The sequence below is a fragment of the Anguilla rostrata genome, chromosome 7 (assembly GCF_018555375.3).
Source record: "Anguilla rostrata isolate EN2019 chromosome 7, ASM1855537v3, whole genome shotgun sequence".
Taxonomy (NCBI): Eukaryota; Metazoa; Chordata; class Actinopteri; order Anguilliformes; family Anguillidae; genus Anguilla; species Anguilla rostrata.
The window spans coordinates 2,470,406-2,497,054 of NC_057939.1; the positions used below are offsets into that span (position 1 = coordinate 2,470,406).

The 26,649-nt window shown below is 42.5% G+C and overlaps 2 protein-coding genes across 2 annotated transcripts; both read left to right on the forward strand.

Moving 5' to 3' along the window:
* Positions 1 to 6,427: 6,427 nt before the first annotated feature.
* On the forward strand, positions 6,428 to 11,496 carry LOC135258764 (shaker-related potassium channel tsha2-like). Its single transcript, XM_064342324.1, has 2 exons — positions 6,428 to 10,204; positions 10,831 to 11,496. The coding sequence occupies exon 1, from the start codon at positions 6,934 to 6,936 to the stop codon at positions 8,359 to 8,361; it is 1,428 nt and encodes a 475-aa protein (XP_064198394.1). The 5' UTR covers positions 6,428 to 6,933; the 3' UTR covers positions 8,362 to 10,204; positions 10,831 to 11,496.
* A 4,199-nt stretch (positions 11,497 to 15,695) lies between these two features.
* On the forward strand, positions 15,696 to 23,305 carry LOC135258765 (potassium voltage-gated channel subfamily A member 1-like). Its single transcript, XM_064342325.1, has 2 exons — positions 15,696 to 16,740; positions 17,181 to 23,305. The coding sequence occupies exon 2, from the start codon at positions 17,398 to 17,400 to the stop codon at positions 18,874 to 18,876; it is 1,479 nt and encodes a 492-aa protein (XP_064198395.1). The 5' UTR covers positions 15,696 to 16,740; positions 17,181 to 17,397; the 3' UTR covers positions 18,877 to 23,305.
* Positions 23,306 to 26,649: the final 3,344 nt, after the last annotated feature.

The following is a 26,649-nucleotide window of genomic DNA, read 5'->3' on the forward strand; positions in this document are numbered from 1 at the left end:
GTCTGTATTGTTACCCAAACGCTGACAGCCCTGGCAGGAACACTCTTACGTAGGTGTTCTATATCGGTGTGGGCACCTGTTGCCATGCCGTCAACAAATGCAGCTGTTCCCCGTGACAACCAATCCCTCATGAATGTAATGGGTCCAGATACATGGTAATACACAAAATCAAAAACGAAGGTTGATTATATTTTGTATACAGTTCATATCCAAAATTTATGTTTGTTTTCTTCCTTTATGTAGGCTATGCTATTTTAATTAACAGTCTAATAGAGGACACTGTAATGGGGTTACAGTGAGGAATAACGAAGGAGAAGTATAACCACCACTGCTTGACTTCCTGTGGCTCAAAGGCCGCAGTAGTGGAGTGGTGCCTCGCTTGAGGTACCAGAAAACTTTCAAGATATTTTTCTCATACTTTGTTGCGTCAGTCTTTTATCCAGACTGTATTCAGGAAGTTGATTTGGGTCTTACCTGGATCATTTAACCTGCTCCCTTAAGTGTTATGTTTATGGTGAACTTTATAATAAGCTATTAAAAATATGTTTTTTTTTTAAATTTGTGTGCAGAATTATTTCCCTTTTATCTAAAAAATCATTCACACACAAGAAATGTCCGAGCCAATTAAGAACACACTTAAACTGAAACTCCACAAAGTGAACAATGAGCAACACGTATGAAATGCACAGAGCGAGATCAGATCAGTCAGGAAACTTACTGCAGCCAACCATCGGTCAGCCTCAGCAACCACATGTTCTCATACTCAACCAATCACAAGCACACATCAGTCCATGTTCTCATACTCAACCAATCACAAGCTCACATCAGCACATGTTCTCGTACTCAACCAATCACAAGCACACATCAGTACATGTTCTCATACTCAACCAATCACAAGCACACATCAGTTCGTGTTCTTGTACTCAACCAATCACAAGCACACATCAGTACATGTTCTCATACTCAACCAATCACAAGCACACATCAGTCCATGTTCTCATACTCAACCAATCACAAGCACACATCACTAATGGAGCACCTGACTCGCCGTTAGCCGTCTCCAGTGCTGCTCATTGCCACTGCTGCTCTTTGCATGCTTCGCTTGCTGATACTCACAGAATTGTACTCACCCTCCACCACCCCAAATGCCACCTGTTTGGGTCTGCTTCTATATACTGGGAGTTTGTATTTCTTCTGTTTAGTAGGGGAGATGCACTGTGGTGTACCGTGTCTGATAGGTTAGCACCTAAAGCTAAATATATGAGTCGTCCTGACTGCAATCCTTTTAAGAATAACAAGTGACTGTAGCATGATAATTTCACAGGCATGGTTGGACCAACAGTATTTGAAGTTTCACAGTATTTAGTGACAGATCATTTAGACCATTACCTCATTCTCTTTCAGGGCCTCTCTCTCTCTCTCTCTCTCCCCCTCTCCCTCTCTCACACATGCACACATATCGCCCAAGGCCAGTGTACAGTGACAGACATCTGATCCTTTGTGAATTGGCTTTCACTCAGAAATGAACAGAATAGCGAGACTGTCATTCTGAACTCCTGGATGGCTACTGTCAACATGGATTTCTTTATTTTCTGTAGACCTACATTATTTTACTGTTTACTTTCTCAGGCAGTACAATCGTTTTAATGGTTCCTATTACTGGTAATAATATTTTTTATAAAAGGTGAATGCACAATTTGATAGCACTTCTGTTCTCTTTGGAATGAAGAAACGAGCGAAGTCAGTTTTACTTTGTTTTTTTTTTTTTGTTTTTTTGGTGTCCAGTTTCATCACTGTATCATAAATATTCATCACATTTCTTGAGTCAAATGTAATACTCTCTGTATCTAAAACAGCGGAATGCAAAGTATTAATTCTGCAAAAAAAGCAAAAGGAATACTTGGACATCTGGCGTACTACGACTTCAGATAGGATCACTGTACAGCATGCTGCCAGATGATCAGGCATATTTACAGATAACGCCATGTGCTACTCCATCAGTCAGCAGCCACAGCTTCAGATACCATTAATATGCAGATTTTATTTATTTTGATGTATAAGAGAGGAAAACTTTTATCCTGCCGCGTACACTATCTGAGAACGAGGGTGCCCTGACACAGTAATTTGACGAGAGGCCAAAAGCGGAGCGGGTCTCCGACCGGCCGCACTTCCATTCACCCTTCCTTCTCCTCCTCCTCCTCCTCTTCCTCCTGTGCGGTATCCTGTTCCCACGAGGGATCCCAACTCGAGACCCTTGTCTGCTGCGCCTCGCCGTGCCCCGCCCCGCCCCCGCATTCCGTCCGTTTCGGGAGGGTATCGCCCGTCAGAGGAACCGCCGGCCGTGCTGTGCGCTCCGCGGTTCGCGCTCCGCGCGGGCTTCCCGCCGCTGACGGGCAGGCACAGCTGGCGGTCTGTCACACGAGGATTCCCCGCGCCGAAGGATGAGCCCTGTTCCATTTCGGACACGCTACGCCGCGCGCGGCAGCTAGCCCTGGGGGACGCGGTCCACCCGCCCGTTCCCCTGTGAGCGCTCTTTGCTGAATGGGACAGGCCCCTGTGAGCGCTCTTTGCTGAATGGGACGGGCCCCTGTGAGCGCTCTTTGCTGAATGGGACAGGCCCCTGTGAGCGCTCTTTGCTGAATGGGACAGGCCCCTGTGAGCGCTCTTTGCTGAATGGGACAGGCCCCTGTGAGCGCTCTTTGCTGAATGGGACAGGCCCCTGTGAGTGCTCTTTGCTGAATGGGACAGGCCCCTGTGAGCGCTCTTTGCTGAATGGGACAGGCCCCTGTGAGCGCTCTTTGCTGAATGGGACAGGCCCCTGTGAGTGCCTGTGTACCATAAAAAGGCATCTGCATTGGCCATTTTTGGCCAGACATTGTGAAACAACCACTGCTCTGTTTGGTCTTTTTGTGATTGTTTGTCTCCATGGATACCGGAAAACATGGCCCCTGACCCCTGGGGCTGACCCTGTGCCTTGCCATGTGCCCAGAGAAAGTTAAGACTTAATACCCCAGCTGCAAGTGACCCGTGTCTTAAACACAGAGCAGCTGAGATGCTCTGCAGACTGGCTGTTTGTGCCATGTCATGAAAAACTTGCGTGCGTGCGTGTGTGTGTGTGTGTGTGTGTGTGTGTGTGAGTGTGTGTGAGTGTGCCTGCGTGTGTGGGGGGAATAGTACATCTATGTTGCATTGCCCCTTATACACTTCGACAGCCTTGGATATTTTATGTATGTGTGGTATAAAATCTGGGGACACATTACAGAGAACCATTCATTACCCCCAGAATGCATCTGGTCAGATTCAATATCGGAGGAAAATACTAAATCTTCCCTGTAACCTTTCTTCGGCACTAAAAAAGTCCCGCTTGTTTCTAAACCTACGTGGTCCACACATAAGTGGAGAATTAATGGAAAATAATTGACGGAGAGCGAAGCTGAATTTTCGCTGTAATGATGTCAGGCGTGTCAGCCTTGCTGTGGTCGCAGCGCGTCCTCCTGCAGTGGAGGGATCTGTACAGGAGCGCGTGGAAGAGGCCCGTAAGACATCTCCAGCATGGACCTGGGGAGTTATGTGGCCTCTGTGCAGGGGGTCACATACCCCCCTGGGGCCCTGCTTCTCCAAGTTCCAGAATTGGACACTGTAGGCACAGGGAGGCTCTTATTTTGGCTCCGGTGTTCCGCGGATGTTCCTGTTGCGGTCGCTCAAGTGTCAGGACGTTACTGCGGGGGCATCCCCTGCCCAGACCCAGGAAGCCCACCGAGAACAGCAAGCGGGGGCTGCGGCTAAAACTCTCAGGTCCATAGGCTGGGTAGAATAATCAGCATTATGAATTAACTGTGGTTGTCTCGACTGGATGTCTCAGATATCTGTTTTATCTGTTTAGACTTTTTTTTTTCTTTTTTTTTTTTTTAGAAATGTACACACAAAAGGTGTGCATACATGAAAGTTGAGGATGACACAAAACAGTCCCAGACCTGTTTGCATTGTAGTCCTCTTTAATACAAGATGGATGAAGCCGGATTGACAGGGAAACTGAGTTTAAATACACATGAACTACAACTGGTAATAAATACACTTGAGACAGGGTTAAAAATGACAAAACAAGACCGCAATGATTAATTATTATTGGAATTAATACAACAATGAATCTGGTATCTCTGTAATTGTAATAATGCAATTTGGGAAAATAGTCTTTGATGTGAAGATGATTTCAAAGGGAGAGAGTTGTAGTGAAAACCACGATGTTAAAAAAGGCCATATTTGTGAGCTATATGTGAGCACTCTGTATTACTACAAACACAATGCAGTGTATTGGTAGCACACAGTTGTAAAGGCATACTATGCAGGATTTTTCAGCCTTGCTGTGGTCCTGTGTTTACAATCAAAGAAGTCTCCTCCTCCATCTTCATCCCCGCCCACTCATACCGAACTTTAAGGTGCTGGAAATTGATTGAATCGATATAAATGGGCTGTGAGACCAGGTTGCGTGAATATGTGCTTCTTTTCAGCTGCTTGATAAAAATTGGATGGTTTAATCAACATTTCTCCTCAGCTTTGACTCATTACAAAATGCAACTGTTTGTTTTCTTCTTCACAAATACAGTTTGAGTTCATCTTTCACATTAATTAAACAAAATGTGAAAAAACAAAACAATTAACACATGATTTTCCCTAGAATCCAGGCCTAGGCCTTGAGCTCAGTGTGAACGAAAATGTCCTCGGAGAAAGGCACACAAAGTATCTAATTCAAACAGCAATAAATCTTGTTAATTATTATTTAATCCAGTCGTGTCATGTGGAAACGCGTGTTCAGCAAATTATATTTATTAAAAAATAAACTTCAGTTCCTTAACACATCCTCAAGGCAAGAACAAAGTTCGCTGCAGTAACACTGAGGCTGGGCTCGGCTTATCGGCATGTCGTGGTACAGTACCATACCTTCATTTCTGTGCAAATATATATAAGTCTCTTATCTGTTAGTAAACAAGTTAATGTTTACGGTTTGCAGTGCTACATCCTGTATCGAAAGCCAAATATTTAATAAGCTTGATTAAAAATTAACTGCAGGATGGCAGGAGATTAACCAGAGGCAAAAATGTCAGCCAACATTCTCAGTTCCAGTTATAAACGTTTGCTCAGACGGATGTACACTCAGTGGCCACTTCATTAGATACACCTGCTCGTTAACACAAATAGCCTGCTCCTCCAAACAGCGAATCATGTGACTGCAACTCAATATATAAAGCACACGGACAAGGTGAGGAGGTTTAGTTGCTGTTCGACCAAACGTTAGAATAGGGAAAGATGAGTGGTCTGAAAGACTTTGGCCGTGGTCTGATTGTTGGTGTCAGACCTGGTGGTTCCAGTATCTCAGAGACAGCTGTCCTCCTGCGATTCGCACACTGCCGTCTCTAGAGGTTACAGAGAATGGTGCAATCAACAGAAAACTTCTAGTGAGAGGCAGTTCCATGGGCAAAAACACCTCGATAATGAGAGATCAGAGGAGAATGGGCAGACTCGTTCTAGCTAAAAGAAAGGCCACAAATGTTAAAATGGCAGCTGTTTACAACAGTGGTGGGCAGAAGGGCATCTCACAATGCATTGAGCCTTGAAGTGGATGGGCTGCCAAATGTTAAAGTCACTGGAAACTGTGAGCTCTCAATGAGATATTAATTTTTTTTTTAAATAATTTTTATAAAAACTTCAGTGCTGAAACTTTGTTCGCTTTTTAGGTAGCGCATCATAATAGAAGACGCTCCACAGGCAGGACAACCTGCGTTGTAGGGGGAGAAAAACTCAAGATGTTTCTTCCCCTCCACGTTGCCCAATGCGGGCCATGGGAAAAAGACATTCGCCTGCTGCTCTGGGAGAAATCCTTCTATTTTAAGAGCGCACGTCATGCTTTTATTATTCCCTCCCATTTCAGAACTCTCTCAAAGAGCTAAAGTCAACTCCAGGATTTACATCAGGGACATGCACAGCGCAGCTGCACACAGAAGGGTCTGATCACTTAAAAACAGCTAATGTTTTGATCTGAGAAACACAGAGAATTCTCCCAAAGTAAACAATCACCCCTTTCTTTATGCAATGACTCCCCCACATTTCTTTAAGGGGGGCAGTTTTTTTTAAGGGAACTTTAACCACTCCCAGTACTCTGTGGTCACGTTGTATAAATGAAAATACTACTTGGGATAAGCTAAAGAGGCTTTATTCCATGTTCAACTGTGTCAGTCACAAGCCAGTATTCAGTACAGGGTAACAGGTAACATTCTATATTGGAATGCTTTTTTTTAGTTAGCTCTTGGATGGTGTTGCTTCTGGATAAGGGGTACCTGTGAGTGACCGCCAGGTAAATTCATGAAACATTTTAACTGCAGTCAGCCTTTTGTTCACAGTTTCGTTTGAGCAACAGCAACCTGTAACTATATACATTTATGTGGCAAACTTGCAAATCGAGAAATTTTTAAGACGCGCGATTATTGCATAATTACTGTAGTTAAAGCTAATACATTGCATTATTCGGTGCATGACTAATTTGTGTGTGTGTGTGTGTGCGCGTGTGTGCTGCTGTGCTTGCGCGTGTCTTCCATTCAGCAGTAGACAGCGCCTATACGTCACCCCACTTGGGGAGGGCACTGCTGTTTTAAATGCTGTGAGTTTGACAGCTAGCAGTCCAGACTGCCCACACGGGGAGGTGACGGTGGGAGTTGTATAAAAACCTACAAAGAAAATGTGATCAAAACAATACGCTGGCATGTAAGAAAGTGACCGTGGGAAAGCAGGGCGCGCGCGAGAGACGGACCTGTCTTCTACGAGAAATTGCATTAATTTGTTCCAAACATTTTTGGTTTGAAAAAAAGTGCGCACAGACGCCAGGAGAGGGCAACTCAGACGAATCGTGGCGCGGTTAACTGTACCCTTTGGGGTAAAAAGATGACCGTAGTGGACGGAGAAGCCCTGGACGAGACTGTGGAACTGACAGCCTTGTCCCAGGATGCATGCGACCCAGAGCGCGCTGACCAGGAGTGCTGCGAGAGAGTCGTCATAAACATCTCCGGCCTGCGTTTTGAAACTCAACTGAAAACCCTCGCGCAGTTCCCAGCCACTTTGCTGGGGAATCCCAGGAAAAGGATGCGTTTCTTTGATCCTTTGCGAAATGAATACTTCTTTGACAGGAATCGACCCAGTTTTGATGCCATTCTGTATTACTATCAGTCTGGGGGTCGGCTCCGGAGACCTATGACCGTGCCAGTGGAGATATTCATGGAAGAGATCAAATTTTACGAATTGGGAGAGGATGTCATCGAAAATTTCAGGGAAGACGAAGGTTACATCAAAGAAGAGGAGCGCCCACTGCCAGACAATGTATTCCAGCGCCAGGTGTGGCTTTTGTTCGAATACCCCGAGAGCTCCGGACCTGCCCGGGTGATCGCGATGGTTTCCGTTATGGTCATTTTGATATCAATTGTTATTTTCTGTTTGGAGACTCTGCCGGAGTTCAGGGATGATAAGATACCGGACGATCGCCTTGCTGTGAACGGGACCGTGCGTGTGAAGAAGCCCAGTCCGTTTACAGATCCGTTTTTCATCATCGAGACACTATGCATCATATGGTTTTCATTCGAATTCATAGTGAGGTTTTTAGCGTGCCCCAGTAAGGCAGCCTTCTTTAAAAATCTCATGAACAGTATTGACATCGTGGCGATTATTCCCTATTTCATCACGCTGGGCATGGAGCTCGCAGAGCACCAGGGAGTCGGCCAGCAAGCCATGTATTTGGCTATACTGAGGGTCATCCGCTTGGTGCGCGTTTTTAGGATTTTTAAGCTCTCAAGACACTCCAAGGGCCTCCAGATTTTAGGGAAAACCCTCCAAGCAAGCATGAGGGAACTCGGGCTGCTCATCTTCTTCCTCCTCATTGGCGTCATCCTGTTTTCCAGCGCAGTTTATTTCGCCGAGACCGACGACCCAGGTTCAGCATTCGTCAGCATACCGGCCGCGTTCTGGTGGGCTGTGGTATCCATGACTACCGTGGGATACGGGGACATGTGCCCGGTAACCATCGGCGGCAAAATAGTCGGCTCTTTGTGCGCTATCGCCGGTGTGCTGACCATTGCTCTACCGGTTCCGGTCATCGTTTCGAATTTCAACTATTTCTACCACAGGGAGAAGGATCAGGAGGACCAGATCGAGTACACCCACGTGACATGCGGTCAGCAGCAACCCGTCTTCGGGGAATTCATAAAAAGTGCCAGCAGCCCGTCTCTCAACAAGTCAGAGTACGCGGTCGATTTAGATTTTGTAAAATGTGAAAACTGCAGCTCGCATAATTCATACACCGGCAAGCTGACTGATGTCTAGCCTAAGTGCTGCAAGACTATGCAGAACCACAAGAAACGATTGCTTTACTTAAGTAGCCTATAGGCTGCCGAGAATCTCAAACTCGCAACATGTCATGAAAAGTGGGAGTTAAAATGGACAAAAATAGATAACGTTAAAATAGGTAACGCATAGATACAGAGTCTATTAGGCTATCCTTTTTTTTTTTTTTTTTGCTTATAGACCTTGCTTAATCGATTAAGTGTATACAGTTGAAATTAAATCCACGAATCGGAAAAACAAAATATTCCTTATGTGACCCACTCTCTGTAGCACTTTATAATATATGCTTTGGAATATGTAGGCTATATACTATTATTTACAGGTTTGTCGTACAGAAAGTTTAGAAGTTTAGCCTATATAAAGAATGTGTGTTTACGGGCAGAGCAAGCAAATGTAGGACCAATTAAATTAAGTAATGAATGCACGCTAACGCCAAATGCACCCTGTGCAGTCGTTAACACAAGAAAGCGGAGTTTTAACACATTCCTGCAGCGACGTCAAAGTGAGGACATTAGCCGCCGCGTCACTTAGGAATAACCTATCGCTCTATAAGTAACAAAGCAGAACGCAAAACGTAGCACGTGAACTAATCCACGAGCTCTCGGGTTTTGGCTAATTTGCCGTTGTCTTGTCTATATCGATTCTCACTTTTGAATGTCACAACAATGAATTTGCCGAATCGGAATCATATTAGTAGCTGACAGAAGCTTAAGACGTGGGGCTACGGGAGGTGCAGTTATTTATTATTGTTTTTTTCCTGCCTGTCCAAAAACAGCGAAACATTATCTGACTTTCTGAAGTGCAGCAATGAAACGCTATCCGACACATGTTGTACTTAAATGACGTGCTTGCCATGTGAAATACAGACCGAGAAAATAGACGTGATTATGGGAATGTTGCCTAATACTGCTGTTGACTGCGCATGCTGCCAAATGTCTTGAAATTTTAAAGCGAGGACCGCCATCAGGTGGTAGCAAGTGGGCCTTGCAACCTCTCGGAAGACAAAACCGTTTCCATGGCAACCTTCCGACACGTTCTACTTTTTATCCTCTGGAAGTTGTTCTGGACAAAAGAAAAACGTTCTTCTGGACGAGCTGTAATTGGACTCGTGGGTAAATGTGGCTGCTCGTGGAGTAGGCTAGGCTTCATGGCTATAAAGTTATTGTTTTGGTTAAATGAATGCCAGCAAATCACGCCATTGTCAATGTGTAAAATGTTAATTTTGGTAGAAACTGGCCTACTACTTTGGTGGCAAAATGATAAGTGAGATAGGCTAAGCAAGCAACATACATTATTTATTGCAAGATAAAGTTTATCCTACGTTATAAATGAAAGCATTAGTAATCAACTTTCTCAACGGTTACAATGTGAAAACATTTTGAAAGTCCCCACATCGGTTTTTCCCTGGCGTCGGGAATGGAGAAACCGGAAATCAATAAAAATCCAAGGATTTGGATCTGCTAACGCGAGCTCTTGCCTCTGCTTGAGAAAGACGCGTTTGGAGTCATGGAAATAGGAGGACTTCTGAAAGACACTTCACAGTAATTGTGCACACAGCTGGATGGTAAACCCAACTAACTGGAGAAATTTGGGTGGTGCCGCTGCTATGCTGCTACATAGGCCCACCAGGCTCGACTGCAGCAACGTGGAAAGAATGCAGACCTGGCAACAGCACTTTACCTGTGACATGGGCGCGAGTCGGCATGTTCTGCAGCCTAGGCCACTATACGCAAAGGCTGATGATCACCTTCATGGGATCCAATCAGAATGTTCGATAGCCCAGGGTACTACAAGCAAAGGCTGATGATCATCTTCTGTGGAGGTGAGATTGAGTACATGCATCCATCCATCCATCCATCCATTTTGCAAACCATTTGTTCCTGCTCAGGGGGAGGGGGTGAGTGGCTGGAGCCTATCCCAGCATGCATTGGGCGAGAGGCAGGAATACTCCCTGGGTAGGTCACAAATCCATTGCAGGGACACACAACACAACTCACCATTCATTCACACACTCTTACCTTCGGGTAATTTAGAATCTACGGGTAGCCTACTGCATGTCTTTGGACTGTGGGAGAAAACCTGTGTGGACATAGAAAGAACATGCCAACTCCACACAAAAATGCCCCTGGTCACTATGGTCTGCACCACCATGCCACCGCCGGGACACCCTATTTAACCCTCCTGAGCTTTGTACTGTCCAGTCAACCGAACTGAGAGTGCCCGAGTGGCATATGCACTTCCTGCTTTTTCAAGCTCCTCATTATGAAAGACAGAGAGTTTCTAACACGTATCAAGCCTAGCCTTGAAAATCCCCAGAGGTTCTGCCTCTATTACGGTAAGCTTTATTTAATCAGGAATTCCCCACTAAGAATTCCCCATGGTTAATCAAAGCAGCTTCACAAGCGTTTGTCTGCAAGAACTACAGCACTCTTCTCTTTTGTTTTGCAGGAGGAGAGGAAGACAAGAGTTGACAACGTCTCCGTTTTTCTGCTTAAAAAATAAAAATAAAAACCTCACGGCTCACAAGGAATGAAAAAAAGAAACAAACATTCAGAGGACACTATGTTTGCACACTGGAGAAATCTCTCAAAGGCATCTTCTCACGGGCAGAGGGAGAAGGACAATTTGTGTGTGCACATGCGTGTGGAAGACAATTTCAGAAAAATGGGCATTGGCCCTTTGACTTGTTATAATATACCAAGGTACAAAACTCTTACTTGAATTGCCCACTTTACGTACATTGTATATGAAACCATTATTGATTTCAATTAGGCATTCACCTGAAATGCTTCTCTTACTGTAGAAAAACTGGGTGTGGGCTGGTATGGATTTATTGACTATGTTTTGAATACGCATTGCATATCACGTACTGTACTGTACTGTACCAGAGCATGCCTTGCAAGCTGGAAATTTCAGCAGGTGAAAATGTGCTGACCGCTTAAAACTACTCCAATGTCAGTTGTCTGCCATGTGGGAACAATTAATGACTGTCTGATACATATTGTATTAGATATGACACTGCTGAACTGAGATTAATGTGATCAAAGCTATATTTTTCTAAGCAATGTGTATGTTTTATATAAACAAATCGGTTAAACTGGTGATTTATTTTTTCCCATTTGTAACTTTTTTTTTGCTGTATGATTGTTTCCATTTTGGCTTGATGGAAACAAAAGGAGGTATATACACGTGTGTGTGTGTGCACGTATGTCTGAGTGCCTGTGTGTATGTGTGCGTGCAAGTGTGAGCTTGTGTGTGTGTGTGTGTGCATGTGTGTGTGCGTGTGTGTGCCCTTTAAGGCATGAGATCACAAATATGTGATTAGAATTATCTTAACTGAGCATTCTGATGCTGATGTCACAATCGCTACTGGTAATTAAAAGCAGTGTTCTAGAACACTGACTTAGACTTCTTAAAAAACATTCCAAAAAAAAAAAATACTCTTCAGAGGGTTAAAAGAATGACCAACTCAGCAGCTTCTGCCCCTGTGTTTTCTAACATGCAGAGGTCTCCACTGTTTGTATACTCTCATTTGCATTGAATTTGTCCAAACTGTGGCGTTCTGGTCATAAATCTGAATGTCTAACCCTAAGCCACACTGAAACTCATTACATGAGCTTTGTGAGCAGCTGTAGGATGTTCATTGAGCGTGGAATACACAAAATTCCATGACTGCATTGTGCTGCTTTTGTTTGACCAGTAGGTGGCGCCCATTACCCTATATGAGCCTCTCACAGAGCTGTCCCCTACTTCACTCTGAAAGATTTTTCCAAATATTTTTTTTCTTCCAATTTTTTAAATCCAAATTGTGTTTGCAGGTTAATTTTTATCACAACACAGTTACCTCCATCAGTGCAGTAGAGCTGGGCCTGTCCCCGTCTGTGCTGCCAGCCAGCTGAACTCTTGCATGGTGGATAATTAAATACACAAACAAACAAACAAACAAACAAACAAACAAACAAGTGAGCAAGCAAGTAAATAAATAAATAAAGCATTTAATGTCTTAAGTGTAGGCTCACTATCATGATCATCAACTAACCTGCCAGCTAATATTGATGCCCATGATTGGAATCTACTGTTGTGTAACCTACCTCAAGAGATCTAGTAAAAAAATTTTTTTTAATTACACGTTTTCTTGATTCCTCCTTTCCTCACGTCCTCCGTTGGATGGAGCTACGGAAGCAAGGAGGTAAAGTAAGCAATTGGAAAGATCCCAAAGACACATTCCAGCTCCAGCGAGCCAGAGAGAACCAATCAATGCAGACACACAATACTGCTCTGGCCAGCCAGACAGCATAAATCAAACAAGAGGTGCTCCCTGCTCAGACGGCTCGTGCAGTACTGCCTTCCGCCACACAAGCTGCTTCATTACATTCCGCACTGCCAGTACTGACTCTGATGCACACCTCTGTGAATCTGAGCTAACCCCCCATCCAGCCCCCCCCCCATCCCCCCGTTATTCCTCCAACTGATAGAAGGATGTTTAAAAAAAATGAAGAAGGACTGGTGGAGGCAGAGGGAGTGAAAAATTATGAGGCTGCAGATTCAGGCACTATACAGAGCCGATGAACAGCTGTCGGTTAAGCCCCGCCCATGCAGGCAACTCACGTATGACTCAGGAGCCTAAGCCCCGCCCATGCAGGCAACTCACATATGACTCAGGAGCCTAAGCCCCGCCCATGCAGGCAACTCACATATGACTCAGGAGCCTAAGCCCCGCCCATGCAGGCAACTCACGTATGACTCAGGAGCCTAAGCCCTAAAGACTGCACCACACACCTCACCTGTGAAGCCTTTTTTCTTTTTTAACTCTATTACAAGTGCTTTCTTCATAAGCAGCACAGAGAAGAACACACAACTAACTGAGAAATTCAGACAGTGTTGTTCTCAACTGAGTCAAATGAAACTACAGTACTTTCAAAACAACTTTGACAACCACGCATAAGGTTATTAAAAAATATGAATAAACAGTTTTGGATTATTTATAATGAACTGCAGAAATGGTGTGGCCTGATGGAATTACTGAAATTCATTCATTTATGTTCACTCCAAAAACAGAGAACAGGAAAATTATGTTTTGAAATAAGTGGTTGACTTATTTCTTTGTGTATGTGTCTGTGTGTGCGTGCATGCAGGCGTGCGTGTGTGTGTGTTTGTGTGTGTGTGCCTGCGTGTATGCTTGCGTGCCTGTGTGCATTTGTAGGTGTGTGTGTGTGTGTGTTTATGGGATTAGCAATATTGTTACATAATAACCGTTATACAAAAGCTAACCCTTCAAGTACAATGTTTCAGATACGAAAAGCCAGTAGCTTATCTATATTGTTTTATCAAGATGGAGCACAATACTCAATACACACCGACAGGGAGCATATTTGAGTCTTTACTCTGTTATGCAGTTCCTTAGCAGATACCTTTATGCAGGGAAATGTATTGATCTACAGTAATGCAAGCAGGCAGTGCCTAATGCCTCAGTGAGGATTCAGACCTGACACTTACTGTACTTACCAGCTTATTTTCCTACATGCAAAACTGTAGAGATGTGTGTGTGTGTGTGTGTGTGTGTGTGTGTGAAATAGCACATATGATTAGCATGTAGGTGTAACTGTAGAGATTACATCATCACCCCCATATCTTAATCTCCTACCAGCACAATACCAGTTTTCTCCCTTCTTCTCTTAAACCGTTTCCTATGTGTTCCTCTTTCCTCTGTCTTGGTCTCAATTTCTCTCCTCACTCATAATACTAATCCGCTTTCCCATTCTGTGTGTGTATCTGTGCACCTATGCCTATGTATGTATTTGTGTGTGCACATCTCTCTATACATAGGAAACAGAGGTTTTCGTTCCTGAATGCGGAATTCATTTATGGATTTCAAGCTACGGAGTTGACGCTGTCCACGGTGCTGATATCCTTCATTTCCACCGCTACGATTTCTGGTTCCGGCAATACTTTTGCTACTTGAGTGGCATTATTGAAGGATCTTGCAGACCGCTACAAGTTCAGTGAAAACAAATCAATTCTGAGAGCGCCGACTTTCAGAAATTCAGTGTAACGAAATACAGTCATGGTTCAGCGGCAACAAACACGTCCTATTGGACATAGTCCAGTCTATTCAAAATCATTACAGAAACAACAAATCCGCCTTGGAGTCCCATTTCAAACGTGTGGGGGAGCTGCAGGTGGCCGCTTATAAATGCAAATGAATGAATGAGCTGTAATTTTCGGAATTCAAATTAAAATACATAAAAGGAAAGTCACCGTCTTTCAAATCGCATCAGATTTCATCAGACGGGTTTAGCGGTTCTTCTGTCAATGTCTGGAGCCCCAGATGCTAACGATTAGCTAACCGAAATCAGGCCTCATCCGAACCAAGGACGGCAAAATCGTGCTTCTGTTTCACGCTGACCAGCTTTAACTGCCGTTTATTTTATCCGCTCGAACTAGAGTCCAGTGGCCCCATAGTTCAGGAGTATTGTTTCATCAAAAATGTATGCATGGTAATTTTGTGTTTTTAATTTCCTACACCGGAAAGGATGTTCCGATCACTTAATGACCAGAGGTGAGGTAATATGCCCCGCGCAGTGCAATTTAATATGACATTATATCTTCCAAATTCGGACAGATGCCATCTTTAACAGACCAACCACGATGTTCTTCTGAAATGATTGTGCATGTGCTTTTTAAAGCCTCCATACTGGACACGTACACATATACGACATTATTATTATTATTATTATTGTTGTTGTTGTTGTTGTTGTTGTTTGCTTTGAAGACGCCGAATTTTAAAAAAATGCAGATTTAAAGACAATCTTCGTGGATATTTGCATACCTCTCTGCGTTCCAACAAGGTACAGTACAGGATTGGTGCCGGCTAACCAATCCCCTGCCGTCTTTACAGGGTAGTTAATCATTCAATAAAATGTTCCAACCAAGTCCTCTAAATGGTCCTTTAAATAGCCCTTGCCATTTCCCATAATAATTCTCGAACTCTGGCGAGCAGTAACACACGAGACTAATCCAACAGCAATCTTACATGAAGGACAATATCAGTCTGCATGACAATTTATGGCTGTTGCTGCAAAGATTTTTTTTTTCCGTCTGCGGGGTTCCCTTACCTAAGTTAAAATATCTGTGGTAAGCAATAGCTATGATTTGAAACATATATGACGTACACAGATGAACATAAACTCACTGAAATTAAACGTGTCTGTGAGAGACAGGTGTGAGATTTTCAGAATAAAAGACTTGGAGGTGCAGGGAGTTTAATATTCCTTGAAACATATTCTGTAATTTATTAGGCCTAATGTGAGAATCAATGTGTTCATCGGCCACCGCTTCCCCTTCAGTGGATAAAGAAAACGGAAGTATTGCACATTTAAATGTACAAAACCTTTTGGAATGTAAAAAATCCGTTGGAATTAAATGACTGACCGGTGATGAGGTTGGCACTCAAAGCGTTAAGATTTTGGCACCGAAGTAGCGGAATGAATACAAGATTCTACAGCTTGCCTGGCTCGAGCGGTGCTCCATTGTTTTTATGATGTGGAGAGCACTCGTGGCAATGTGTATTAGCTCGCCCTGGCCTGCATTGCGTCGAATTCCCCCCAACCCACACGCGAGCGCGCGCGCGCGCGCGCACGCACGCACACACACACATTCACACACACTCGCACACATACACACAGTCTCTCTCTCTCTCTCTCTCTCTCTCTCTCTCTGTTATGTATGCGAAATGCAGCGCATTTTTTTCTTCTTCTTGTAATTACAAATAGCCGTCGTTCTTCGCAGCCCCCTCCATTCTAAACACAGTATGAAGGAATACCCGAGCGCCCCGGGACGTCTGCATCCTGCCCGCGCCAAACAGGAAAAAACCGTCAAATTTCTGCTGATGTGGCAGCGTCGAGTAGCCTAATGGAAAGAGTTTGCTTATTGCCCCTTAAGATATTCAGCTTTCAGTCCCGCCATCCTGATGTCTCGCGCTGCATAGCACGCCGAACTGAAGTGCAAACGGGCTAGGATCGCCAGATATTTGTTTCCGCTTTTTAAAAAATCTCTCTTACTGGCTCTTGTACTTTCCCTTTCTTTTCGGCATGGTTTTATATCGCTTTGGCTTGAGGACTTCAACCCTCCGAGACTTAAACCTTTCTGAGATCTATCTGTTCAGGTCATCGTAAGCTTACACCAAAATGCTAGGGATGCTTGTGTGGATAATGCAGTCTATGACTATTACAGGAAAGCACACACAGAGTGCACTGTGAACTGATTACATTACGAAACAGGGTCCGCGAAGTTATCGCGTTATCGGAACCCACGAAACATACGCATTCCTGTATAAGAAACCGACTCTCAAGATAAGAGGTAAGCGCAATTGCAGTTAGGAATGACAGCGATACTGTTTTAATAATAATAATAATAATGATAATAATAATAATAATAATAATCATGCTTTTATGTAAAGTATGGCAGTGTCTGTAGTTGGCTGAAGCTCTGTAATTGTTATCAAGAGGCAGATGTAGTGTGCAGAGAGTGGGCAGCACAGTCAAACTCGTATAATGCGGCATGCGGCATAAAAAAAAATAAAATAAATAATAATTATTGTATGGTTCTGCTGACTGGACAACGCTGGATTTGTAACCCTTTTGCAAAATTCTGCATTTCGCGTTCATAGAGACTGTGCAGCTTGCGTTCTGGCCATCGTAGCGTCCACAGCATTAGAGAGGCGAAACTGCTGAGCTTGCAAAGACACGAACTGTTCGATCCATTCTCCTCTCTTACGCTCTCTCCTTCCATCTTTCCAGCTCTCCCGGAACATTTGCAACGCGGAAAAGCAATGATCGAGACACCAAGAACCGCCGGGAGAGCGCACTAAGGGAAGACGGCCTGTCGCACGCGCTAGATAAGCTTTACAGGAATAGAAATTGGAGAAGAGAACCGCGATAAGACTGAATGTCTGTTGAACCGGGCTAACGAAACCCTGCACATCACACAGTCACCAGTCCGATTTAGACCAGCGGAATGACTGTAGTGGCCGGAGATAACATGGACGAGACCTCGGCTCTGCCCGGGAACCCGCTGGACACGTACTTCCCTTACCACGAAGACCACGAATGTTGTGAGCGAGTGGTCATCAACATAGCCGGGCTTCGCTTCGAGACTCAACTGAAAACCCTGGCGCAGTTCCCCGAGACTCTGCTGGGCAATCCCAAGAAAAGGATGCAGTACTTCGACCCACTGAGAAATGAGTACTTCTTTGACAGAAATCGTCCGAGTTTCGATGCCATTCTCTACTACTACCAGTCCGGTGGCAGGTTGAGAAGACCGGTAAACGTACCTCTGGATATGTTCTCGGAAGAGATCAAATTTTACGAGCTCGGGGTGGAAGCGATGGAAAGATTCCGTGAGGACGAGGGGTTCATACGAGAGGAAGAGCGTCCTTTGCCCGAAAAAGAATTCCAACGCCAGATGTGGCTTTTGTTTGAGCACCCAGAAAGTTCAGGGCCCGCCAGGGGAATTGCTATAGTGTCCGTCATGGTCATATTGATTTCAATTGTCATATTTTGCTTGGAGACCTTGCCCGGACTGAAACAAGACCCCGCGGGGCATCTGGAAGTCATGGGGAACACTACCTTCTACTATAAACCAAATATATTGACAGACCCGTTCTTTATTGTGGAGACCCTCTGTATCATCTGGTTCTCGTTTGAGTTGATAGTGCGTTTTTTCGCCTGCCCGAGTAAGGCGGCTTTCTTTAAGAACGTGATGAACACTATCGACGTAGTGGCCATCATTCCCTATTTTATCACTCTGGGGACAGAGCTCGCGGATGATCAAGAAGGCAAAGAGGTCAAAGGAGAGCAGGCGACGTCCTTGGCTATCCTCAGGGTAATCCGTCTGGTTAGGGTATTCAGAATATTCAAGCTTTCACGGCACTCGAAGGGTCTGCAGATTTTAGGGCAGACCCTTAAAGCCAGCATGCGCGAGCTGGGACTACTCATTTTTTTCCTCTTCATAGGCGTCATCCTGTTCTCCAGCGCCATTTTCTTCGCCGAAGCCGAGGAGAGCGGGTCTCACTTCACCAGCATCCCGGACGCGTTCTGGTGGGCTGTGGTATCCATGACAACCGTAGGCTACGGGGACATGTACCCAGTGACGATAGGGGGCAAGATCGTGGGATCCCTGTGCGCCATTGCCGGCGTGTTGACGATTGCGCTTCCGGTACCTGTCATCGTCTCTAACTTTAATTACTTCTACCACAGGGAGACCGAAGGGGAGGAGCAGGCTCAGCTTTTAAATGTCAGCACCCCGAACATCGCATCTGACTCCAACTCAAGCCGCCGCAGTTCTTCTACCGTCAGCAAGTCAGAATATATGGAGATTGACGAGGACATAAATAACAGCATTGACAATATAAGAGAGGCAAACCTCAAAACTGGGAACTGCATCGTAGCCAACCAAAATTGTGTTAACAAAAGCAAGCTGCTAACTGACGTTTAGAACTTTAATTCTTGCCGCCACTGCACTCAAAGGACTCCTCACTCCTTGAATAGCCTGTTCTGTACTTCGCCTGTATCCGAAAGCTTTATTTGCATAATGCGTTCTTGCATTGCGATTTTAAGCCCCAGCAAGATCAAAGGAGAAACACTTTCAGAATAGGCCTCATGAAAGATGAATATGTTTTCTTTTGAAATGGGATCCTTGCAAGCTGATACAGGAGCAATCTGTTAACCTGGGTGATTCAAATATGACTGTAGGCTACAACAAATCCACTACACCGGACTTCTTTCAATTGCTTGTCAAAACAGACTAACTGATGGTTTAAAAAAAATATGTTATGCATGGACTCAGGCAACCTGGAATGTCTCTTGAGTTATTAATTCTACTGAAACGCACGCATCTGCAGCTATCGATCAACGTACTTCTTCGTGACAGGTGACCAAGCTATACTAACCAGCCTAAAGCACTTTAACGAAACCTACAAAAAGACTGGTCTATCGCAGCGAGAGGAAATAACGGTCTCGAAGACGTCCACAATGCTGCTATTCTATCGCAGATGCTGTAATTTCAGAATGTTGCCGTGTGGAACATGTGAGATGCCGTGCCCTTTATATGCTCGATAGCACAATGACAACAAAAAAGGAAGAAAAAGTTAAATATTAGCATGTTCAGATATTCTAATTTTTTAATATTGGCATGCGTGAAACATTACCTCATTACAATCAGATTTCTTTGTTGTTTGATCCCATTATTATTATTATTATTATTATTATTATTATTATTATTAAGTTTCTCATTTGCTTTCACCAAAAGTGCACTAGCTATCAATAATTTAAGTTGTTAATAATTTAAAAGTATTTAAGTGCTGAATGTTAAATCCTTAGGGAACAGTAAATTCTGCAGATCATTGCATGTCAAAAGTGCTCAGCATTATAGCCTAATCGACTAAGGTACTATGTATCCTAGTATATTTAATGCATGACGTCAGCATTAAGAAGCTTGCGGTAATGAATGATTTATCGAACGACTTTTTTCCTCGTTATTGTTTGGGACGTGAGGAAGCGCCGTGACCACGGCGTGCGTCCCAAAACTTGACTATGTATAAATCCCAGGCCAACACGGGAAAAAAAGGTTTTAAAACCATAAAAAGATTAAAGGGGAACGGATCAAAAGGTATATCATATAGCCTGCACTTAGCACCCATTACAGTCAACACTCATTTAAGGGTGCACTGCATGGACGTTCTATAAATAAGGAAGCTAAAAAATTGCAATGTAAATGATGCATCCCTATTGCGTTATTTTAATAAGTTTGCTAGTGCCTTTGACCCTGTAACCCATTGGATTGTTGAAAGTGCCTCATTGTACACTAGAATAACACAATTTAAAGTTGAAGTGGAGTGATTCTTTGCTCAATTGCACTAATAATCAATCCATGTGTTCTTTAGTGACCAACAGTTAAATACCCCAAGCTTACGTTAGCAAGTGTTCTGAAAAATGAGTGAATTCTTGGATGTAGTGAAGAAGTGAAAATGTCTGAATTTGTGTCTGAATCGAAGCTTTGGGCTGCCGTTCAAATGGCACACTGTGTGTCAGCCTCAGTGAAATCCCCAATACGACTTCATTATGAGTCAATTATGAGTAACCTATACTAGTAAAATTCATCTTAATCTATACACTTTTTCTCAACATACTGTACCAACATACCTATTTGTTATTCATTTTTCTATTTTTTATTTTTTATTTTTCGTTGTCTAACTGCCCTGCGGTGGATTGGGGGCCTGTCCAGGGTGTATTCCTGCCTCTTACCCAATGCATGCTGGGATAGGCTCCAGCACCCCCTGCGACCCTGCCTAGGACAAGCGGGTATAGATAATGGATGGATGGATGGATGGTTGTCTAACTCAGCTGTGGTGGTATTATTCAATGCAGCGCTCGTTATTTGAAATGTTATTTGAATTTAGCGTTCAGCTGATTGTCATGCTTTTGGACAACCACTTTTAAACCACTGGGATACCCGGAAGAGTAACGCAGGCACTTAGCGTGAATGAACCCCAGACCCTGACCCCTCCGAGGCACGGCCGTAAGTCATGCGTAGTCGTAGGATTTATAGATTTCAAGTCAGAAAGCTGTAGACTTTGGGAGAGTCTGTAAGGGGATGTCTGGTATGGAAGGGGCATACTTCAGACTTCAGTTTCGAACAACAGGAAACCCCACCCCCCCTCCCCCAACAAAAAAATTTAAATAAAAAGCAAAACTGAATAATAATAGAGGGCATTATCCAATTCTAAAAGGGACATTTCTCCCTTACTAGACCTTCTCATATATTTTTAAAGACATAAAATTGTGTTGTGGTTATCTAGATACAGTGAGCTCCATAATGTCTGGGACAAACATATATTTCTTGATTTGGCTCTGTACTCCACAATTTTAGCCTTGCAATAAAACTAATCACATGTGGTTAAAGTGCATATTCTCAGTTTTTATTTAAAGGTATTTTATACACTTTGGTTTCATCATGTAGAAATTGCAGCACTTTTTATACACAGCACCCCAATTCAGGGCACCATAATGTTTGGGACATAATAATGGTATGAAATGAAAATAGTCATCCTTAGTACTTAGTCACTTATCCTTGCATGCAATGAGTGCTTGTAGTCTGTGACCCGTAGACATCACAAGGTGCTGAGTGTTTTCTCTGATGATGCTCTGCCAAGCTTGTACTGCAGCCACGTTCAGCTCCCGTTTGTTTAGGGGGTTAGTTGGCTTACATTTTCTCTACAGCATATGAAACACATGTCCAATTGGATTCATATCAGGTCAATGACTTTGCCAGTCAAGAATTATCCAGTTTTTGGGAAACTTCTTTGTTGTTGTTTTTAGTATGTTTGGGATCATTGTCTTGCTGTAGGATGAAGCGCCATCCAATGAGTTTGGAGGCATTTGCTTGAACTTGAGCAGATAAGACGCTTCTGTACATTTCAGAAATCATTCTGCTGATGATGTCAGACGTTATATCATCAATGAAGACAAGTGAGCCAGTATCTGCTGCAGCCATACATGCCCAAACCATAACACCCCCGCAGCCATGTTTCATAGACAAGGGGGTGAGGGGGGTGCTTTGAATCTTGGGCAGTCGTTTTTGGCCTCCTCACATTGCTGTTGCCATCACTCTGATACCAGTCAATCTTGGTCTCATCTGTCCAACAAGACATTTTTCCTGAACTCAACTGGCTCTTTCAGGTATTTCTTAGCAAACTGTAACCTGGCCATCTTATTTTTGAGCTGACCTAGTGCTTTGTGTCTTGCATTTGTCAGGACAGTGAGGACTGAGTAAAATATGCATATGTTCTGAATACAACAATGTATGAAAAGTGCTGTAATTTATACATGGGAAACAGTATAAAAATAAAAGTTGAGTATGTGCCCTTTAAAAGCATGTCAATTGTTTGATTACTAATCTGAAATTTTGCAGTAGAGAGCCAAAATAAAAAAAAAGATGTCTTTGTCCCTAGGATTATGGAGCTTTCCATGTCCTACATCTGAAACGTTTCTCAGAGCTGCCACCACATGGGTCACGATTGTCCATATGTTGTTCTTAGTTTTGTTGAGGCGTTTGGACTTCTGAGGTTGTTGTGCAAAGGAAAAGACAGGAACCACAGCTACCTTAACCTTAATGCAGGTATGTTTAGTCCTCGCTTTGAGGCAGAATGGTGAAATAATAAATATGCATGCTCTCTGTATCCTCCCACAATGTTTTATTGAAAGAAAATACGCACTGGAAGAGCTTGATGTACATAACTTGTGGACATTCCAAGAGACAAAAGGGTAACATACAAATTCATACTATTTAGAAATTAATGAAGTTTGAAAAGGTAACGCAGGCTAAATTGCTAGACTTGTATTAGTGAGATACTAATCCAGGGGTGTTCATCTCTGGTCCTGGAGGACCAAACTCTGTGCTGATTTTTGACATATGTGCAGGCTGCAGTGTATGTTTGTTTTCATTCCAACCAGTCGCAATTTCAGAATTTTAACAAGCTGTTATCTTTTCTTAGTGAGGTGGTTTTTAGAGGGACTGTTTATCCCCTTAAGCCACACTATCTAAACAGAACTCAATGTCCGCTGTCCTAACACTAGTATGGCTGACTAGCCTTCTATCAAGCTTGGTAGCTGGATAATGTTTGTCTACTCAGAGAGCTACAATACGGTCCCATTGGGTTTGGCTGGCAGTTCATCGGCTGCCACTGCACTGGACGTTTCTAAAATGGCCGACGTTATGAAGGCAGGAGATTTCCGTTACTTAGGACACACGGCTCGTTCTCACTCAGCTGCAGTCCACGGTTCGCTTCGTCCCAGCAGCGCACTTCTTCTGCAGCCATGGCTTCTGATTTTCTACAAGTTATTGTTTCTTTTTTTTTATTTATTTTTTTTAAAAGGCTTTATTTATTTATTTGAGAAAGTGTTTGAGCGCTGAGAGAAATGCCCGAGAGAACAGGACTGGGTTCAGGACCTTGCTCGTTTTCCATGTAGGGATCCAACTTCATAGATTCGCCACCCATTCTCCATTTTGAGGAGATCTCACGGGTGGAGTTGCCAGAGCTCCCTGCCTTTTGGGAATTACTGGCTTTCAAACCTGGGAGGGGATGTTGTGGTGACATTTTTAAAGAAATTTTCTAGATTCCAACAATTTTTTTTTTTTTTAATGTACACCTGCAAAAATGTGAGTGCGTATGCAAGTGATAGAAACATCTTTTATTATCTTACTTGCCAAGGGAAACAAAAGAACTGTACTACTACTGTGGGAGTAAATAAGAGTCATTAAGAAATCCTCGTGCTTAGTCTAGGAAACACAAGTTTATTTGATCAAAGTGAAAATAATCAATGCTCTGCAAATGAACTAAGGCAGAACTCTCTTGTGTGCCTTTGTTGATTTGGGATATATTTAGCAATGAGTTACATGATGCTATGACATTGACATTTTTAACTATGGTGGACTACACATCAATTGTGCTGAATTGACTTGAATTATTGGCAAATCAGTGAGGACAAAAACCTGACTAACTGCACTACCTGGACTTGGTGTGTGTGTGTGTGTGTACGTGTACCTGTGTGCGTGTGTGTGTGCATACGTGAGTGTCTCTGTGTGTATGTGCATGCATGCGTGTGTGTGTAACCTGATAGAGGCACTTGGATGCAGGGTTTTTGCAGGGTGTTTGCATATGAATAACTACAGGGAATATGTTTTTTTCCCATTGAGAGTTTCCCATTTCACCAGTGAGCAATTGCAGGATGCACAAAGACATGCATTCTTAACCAAGACATGAAAGCCATATGTTTATTTTTTATTTTCTTATTTAATTTTGGAAGAAAATGCTCTCAGTATCCTCTGTCTGTTGTATTGCAGTGGAGGAGACCTCTGAACCAGTCATACTCTTTGGTAAAGCACTGTGTTGTTTTTGATGCCTGTAATGAAGGTTTATAAAGCATGGAAAAGCTGCTCATTGAGTTTGCACATTATTGGGGCATTGTATAACAATGCACTGTGACCATACCACCTCTAATTTTCATTTTAGTTATTACTTTATGTTGACGGTTTATGTTGTTTTTTTTACGTTTATTATTATAACCTCCCTTCAACAATTATCTGTACATTTTTCCCAGGGAAAGAGCTTGGTTGGACGCATTCAGAAGGCATTAAGAAAATGGCCGCCATCGCAGGCTCCTCAATAAAGGCTTTGTGAGTTTCAGCCTATTTTTTACAGTCTCTGGTTTCAGCCTTCCTTGCAATTGGTTTCATTCAAGGCAACAGCTCAGCCCTGTAAGTCACTGTATTCCTCATATGAAGTGCTGTATATTTATATGGTGCTACGCAAATCAAGTATTTGAAGTAAATCCTGAATGGTAAATCCGGATGTGTTTTTTTTTTTTTTTTTTTTTTTTTACTAAACAAGGTCAAACCCTATGAGGTGTACAATTAAGCGAAGGTTATCTCTGTGCACGATGGGACTGTGTGACTCCTGGTCTTTTGTAGTGCCGTTTATTGATTTGTTTGGTATGGCTGGTCAAAATGAGAGAGCCCTTTTGTTAAACAACCTACTGGGACCAAGGTTAGCTAACGGAGAATGTATTTTCACAAAGCTTCAAACACTTGACATTTGTAATATGATAAACTATGATTGGCAGAAGGAAATACAATGTGAACAGTAAAGCACAGCTTATAGAAAAACACTGTGAGCAGTAAAGCACAGTTTATAGATAAACACTGGATAAAGAGAACATTTTATTGTCACCTATAATATATATATATATATATATATATATATATATATATCTTTGCATATAATGTAGAATATACAGAAAAATAATAGGCCCTAGATTGTAAACTAGTTTACAATTTACATCTCTTGACTTTAAAAAAATGGATATGTTTTGAAATACATACTCCATACTTATGTCCTTCTGAGTATTCTTTGGCTTTCCTATTTTGCAATTAATCAAGAAATAGGAAATACATTTTCCCATGTTGAATCAGGTCCAAGAACAAGTGCAGTCGGTAAGAACAGGTTTAAGCCAAAACAAAATGGTAATTATGTTTTCTGTTGTATTTCAATGCCATTTCAAATGATGATTTTCTTTTGGTTTTGAATGAGAGAAATAAGGACATAAATTCCAAGGATTCTTTCAAATAGTCTTGAATATCATGGGTGCAAGTACATGCAAACTGACCAAAATTTTAGTAGATTATTTTCAACAAATATATGATTATTTGACCACATCAACATTTTTTAAAGTTTTACTGTAGTATGCTAAGTGCACACTACAAAATTATAAATATCCACAATGACGCTATTTACAGATTTAATATTTTCAGTTTCTTTGTAACTTAATATATGTGAATTTGTGTGAATGACACAGGAACTGCAGATAATCAAACCGTAGGCATTCCAATATTTGATACATCATAAGCTTTCATTCCGCTTTTGTGATATAAAAATGCTGGCATATTGCAGCAAAATCATATCTATTGAATGGTGTGTATAAGATTTTTAAAAAAAGCATAGACACCGTTATCTAAATGGATTTTTGCTTTTTTGTATCGGCTTCATTTGTTCTTGTTGGGCATACTCTTATTTCAAGGATTTATCTTTGAGTCTGTTCACTAAGGAACTGCATGGCTTTTTGAAAACTGCATGATGATTAGCCATCAGAAAATTCAAAGACCATCAGTGATTGTCTAGCCCTGACATTCATCTACATTCTATATTATTATTATTATTATTATTATTATTATTATTATTATGAAATATAAATACATATTACAATCTGTTGTGTTTTTAACTGTACTCAATATGGTGCATTTTCACTTACAGTAACATTTAAGATACAAATTAAACCAGATACATAACCGCAGAATACTTGTTGGTGAAAGACACTAGCCACAGCTCAAGACAGATGCAGTACGCCTGCAGTGTGATTTCTCGGTACCTTTGAATAACACAAAGCGACTGCGTTCTTTTTCTGTTTTTTCTGTTGCCAGTCAGAAAAACAATGCGGTGTTAGTCCAGAATAAAAAGTAACACCAGCTCAAATGTGCTGAGGATGAACTATGTGACAGTTACACTGAATGCCAGGCTTTCATCTGTCCTTTCTGTTTCTGGGATAATAGTACTGATTGTTTCTGTGTACCTTAAACTGTTAATATTATTTTATATTTGTTTATTTTATTTTATTTTTTTATTTGGGACTCTGGTACATTGTAAGGTTTGGATTA

Excerpts from the sequence above, each read along its gene's own strand:
- LOC135258765 (XM_064342325.1), top strand. The coding sequence starts at position 17,398 with ATGACTGTAGTGGCCGGAGATAACATGGACGAGACCTCGGCTCTGCCC.
- LOC135258764 (XM_064342324.1), top strand. The coding sequence starts at position 6,934 with ATGACCGTAGTGGACGGAGAAGCCCTGGACGAGACTGTGGAACTGACA.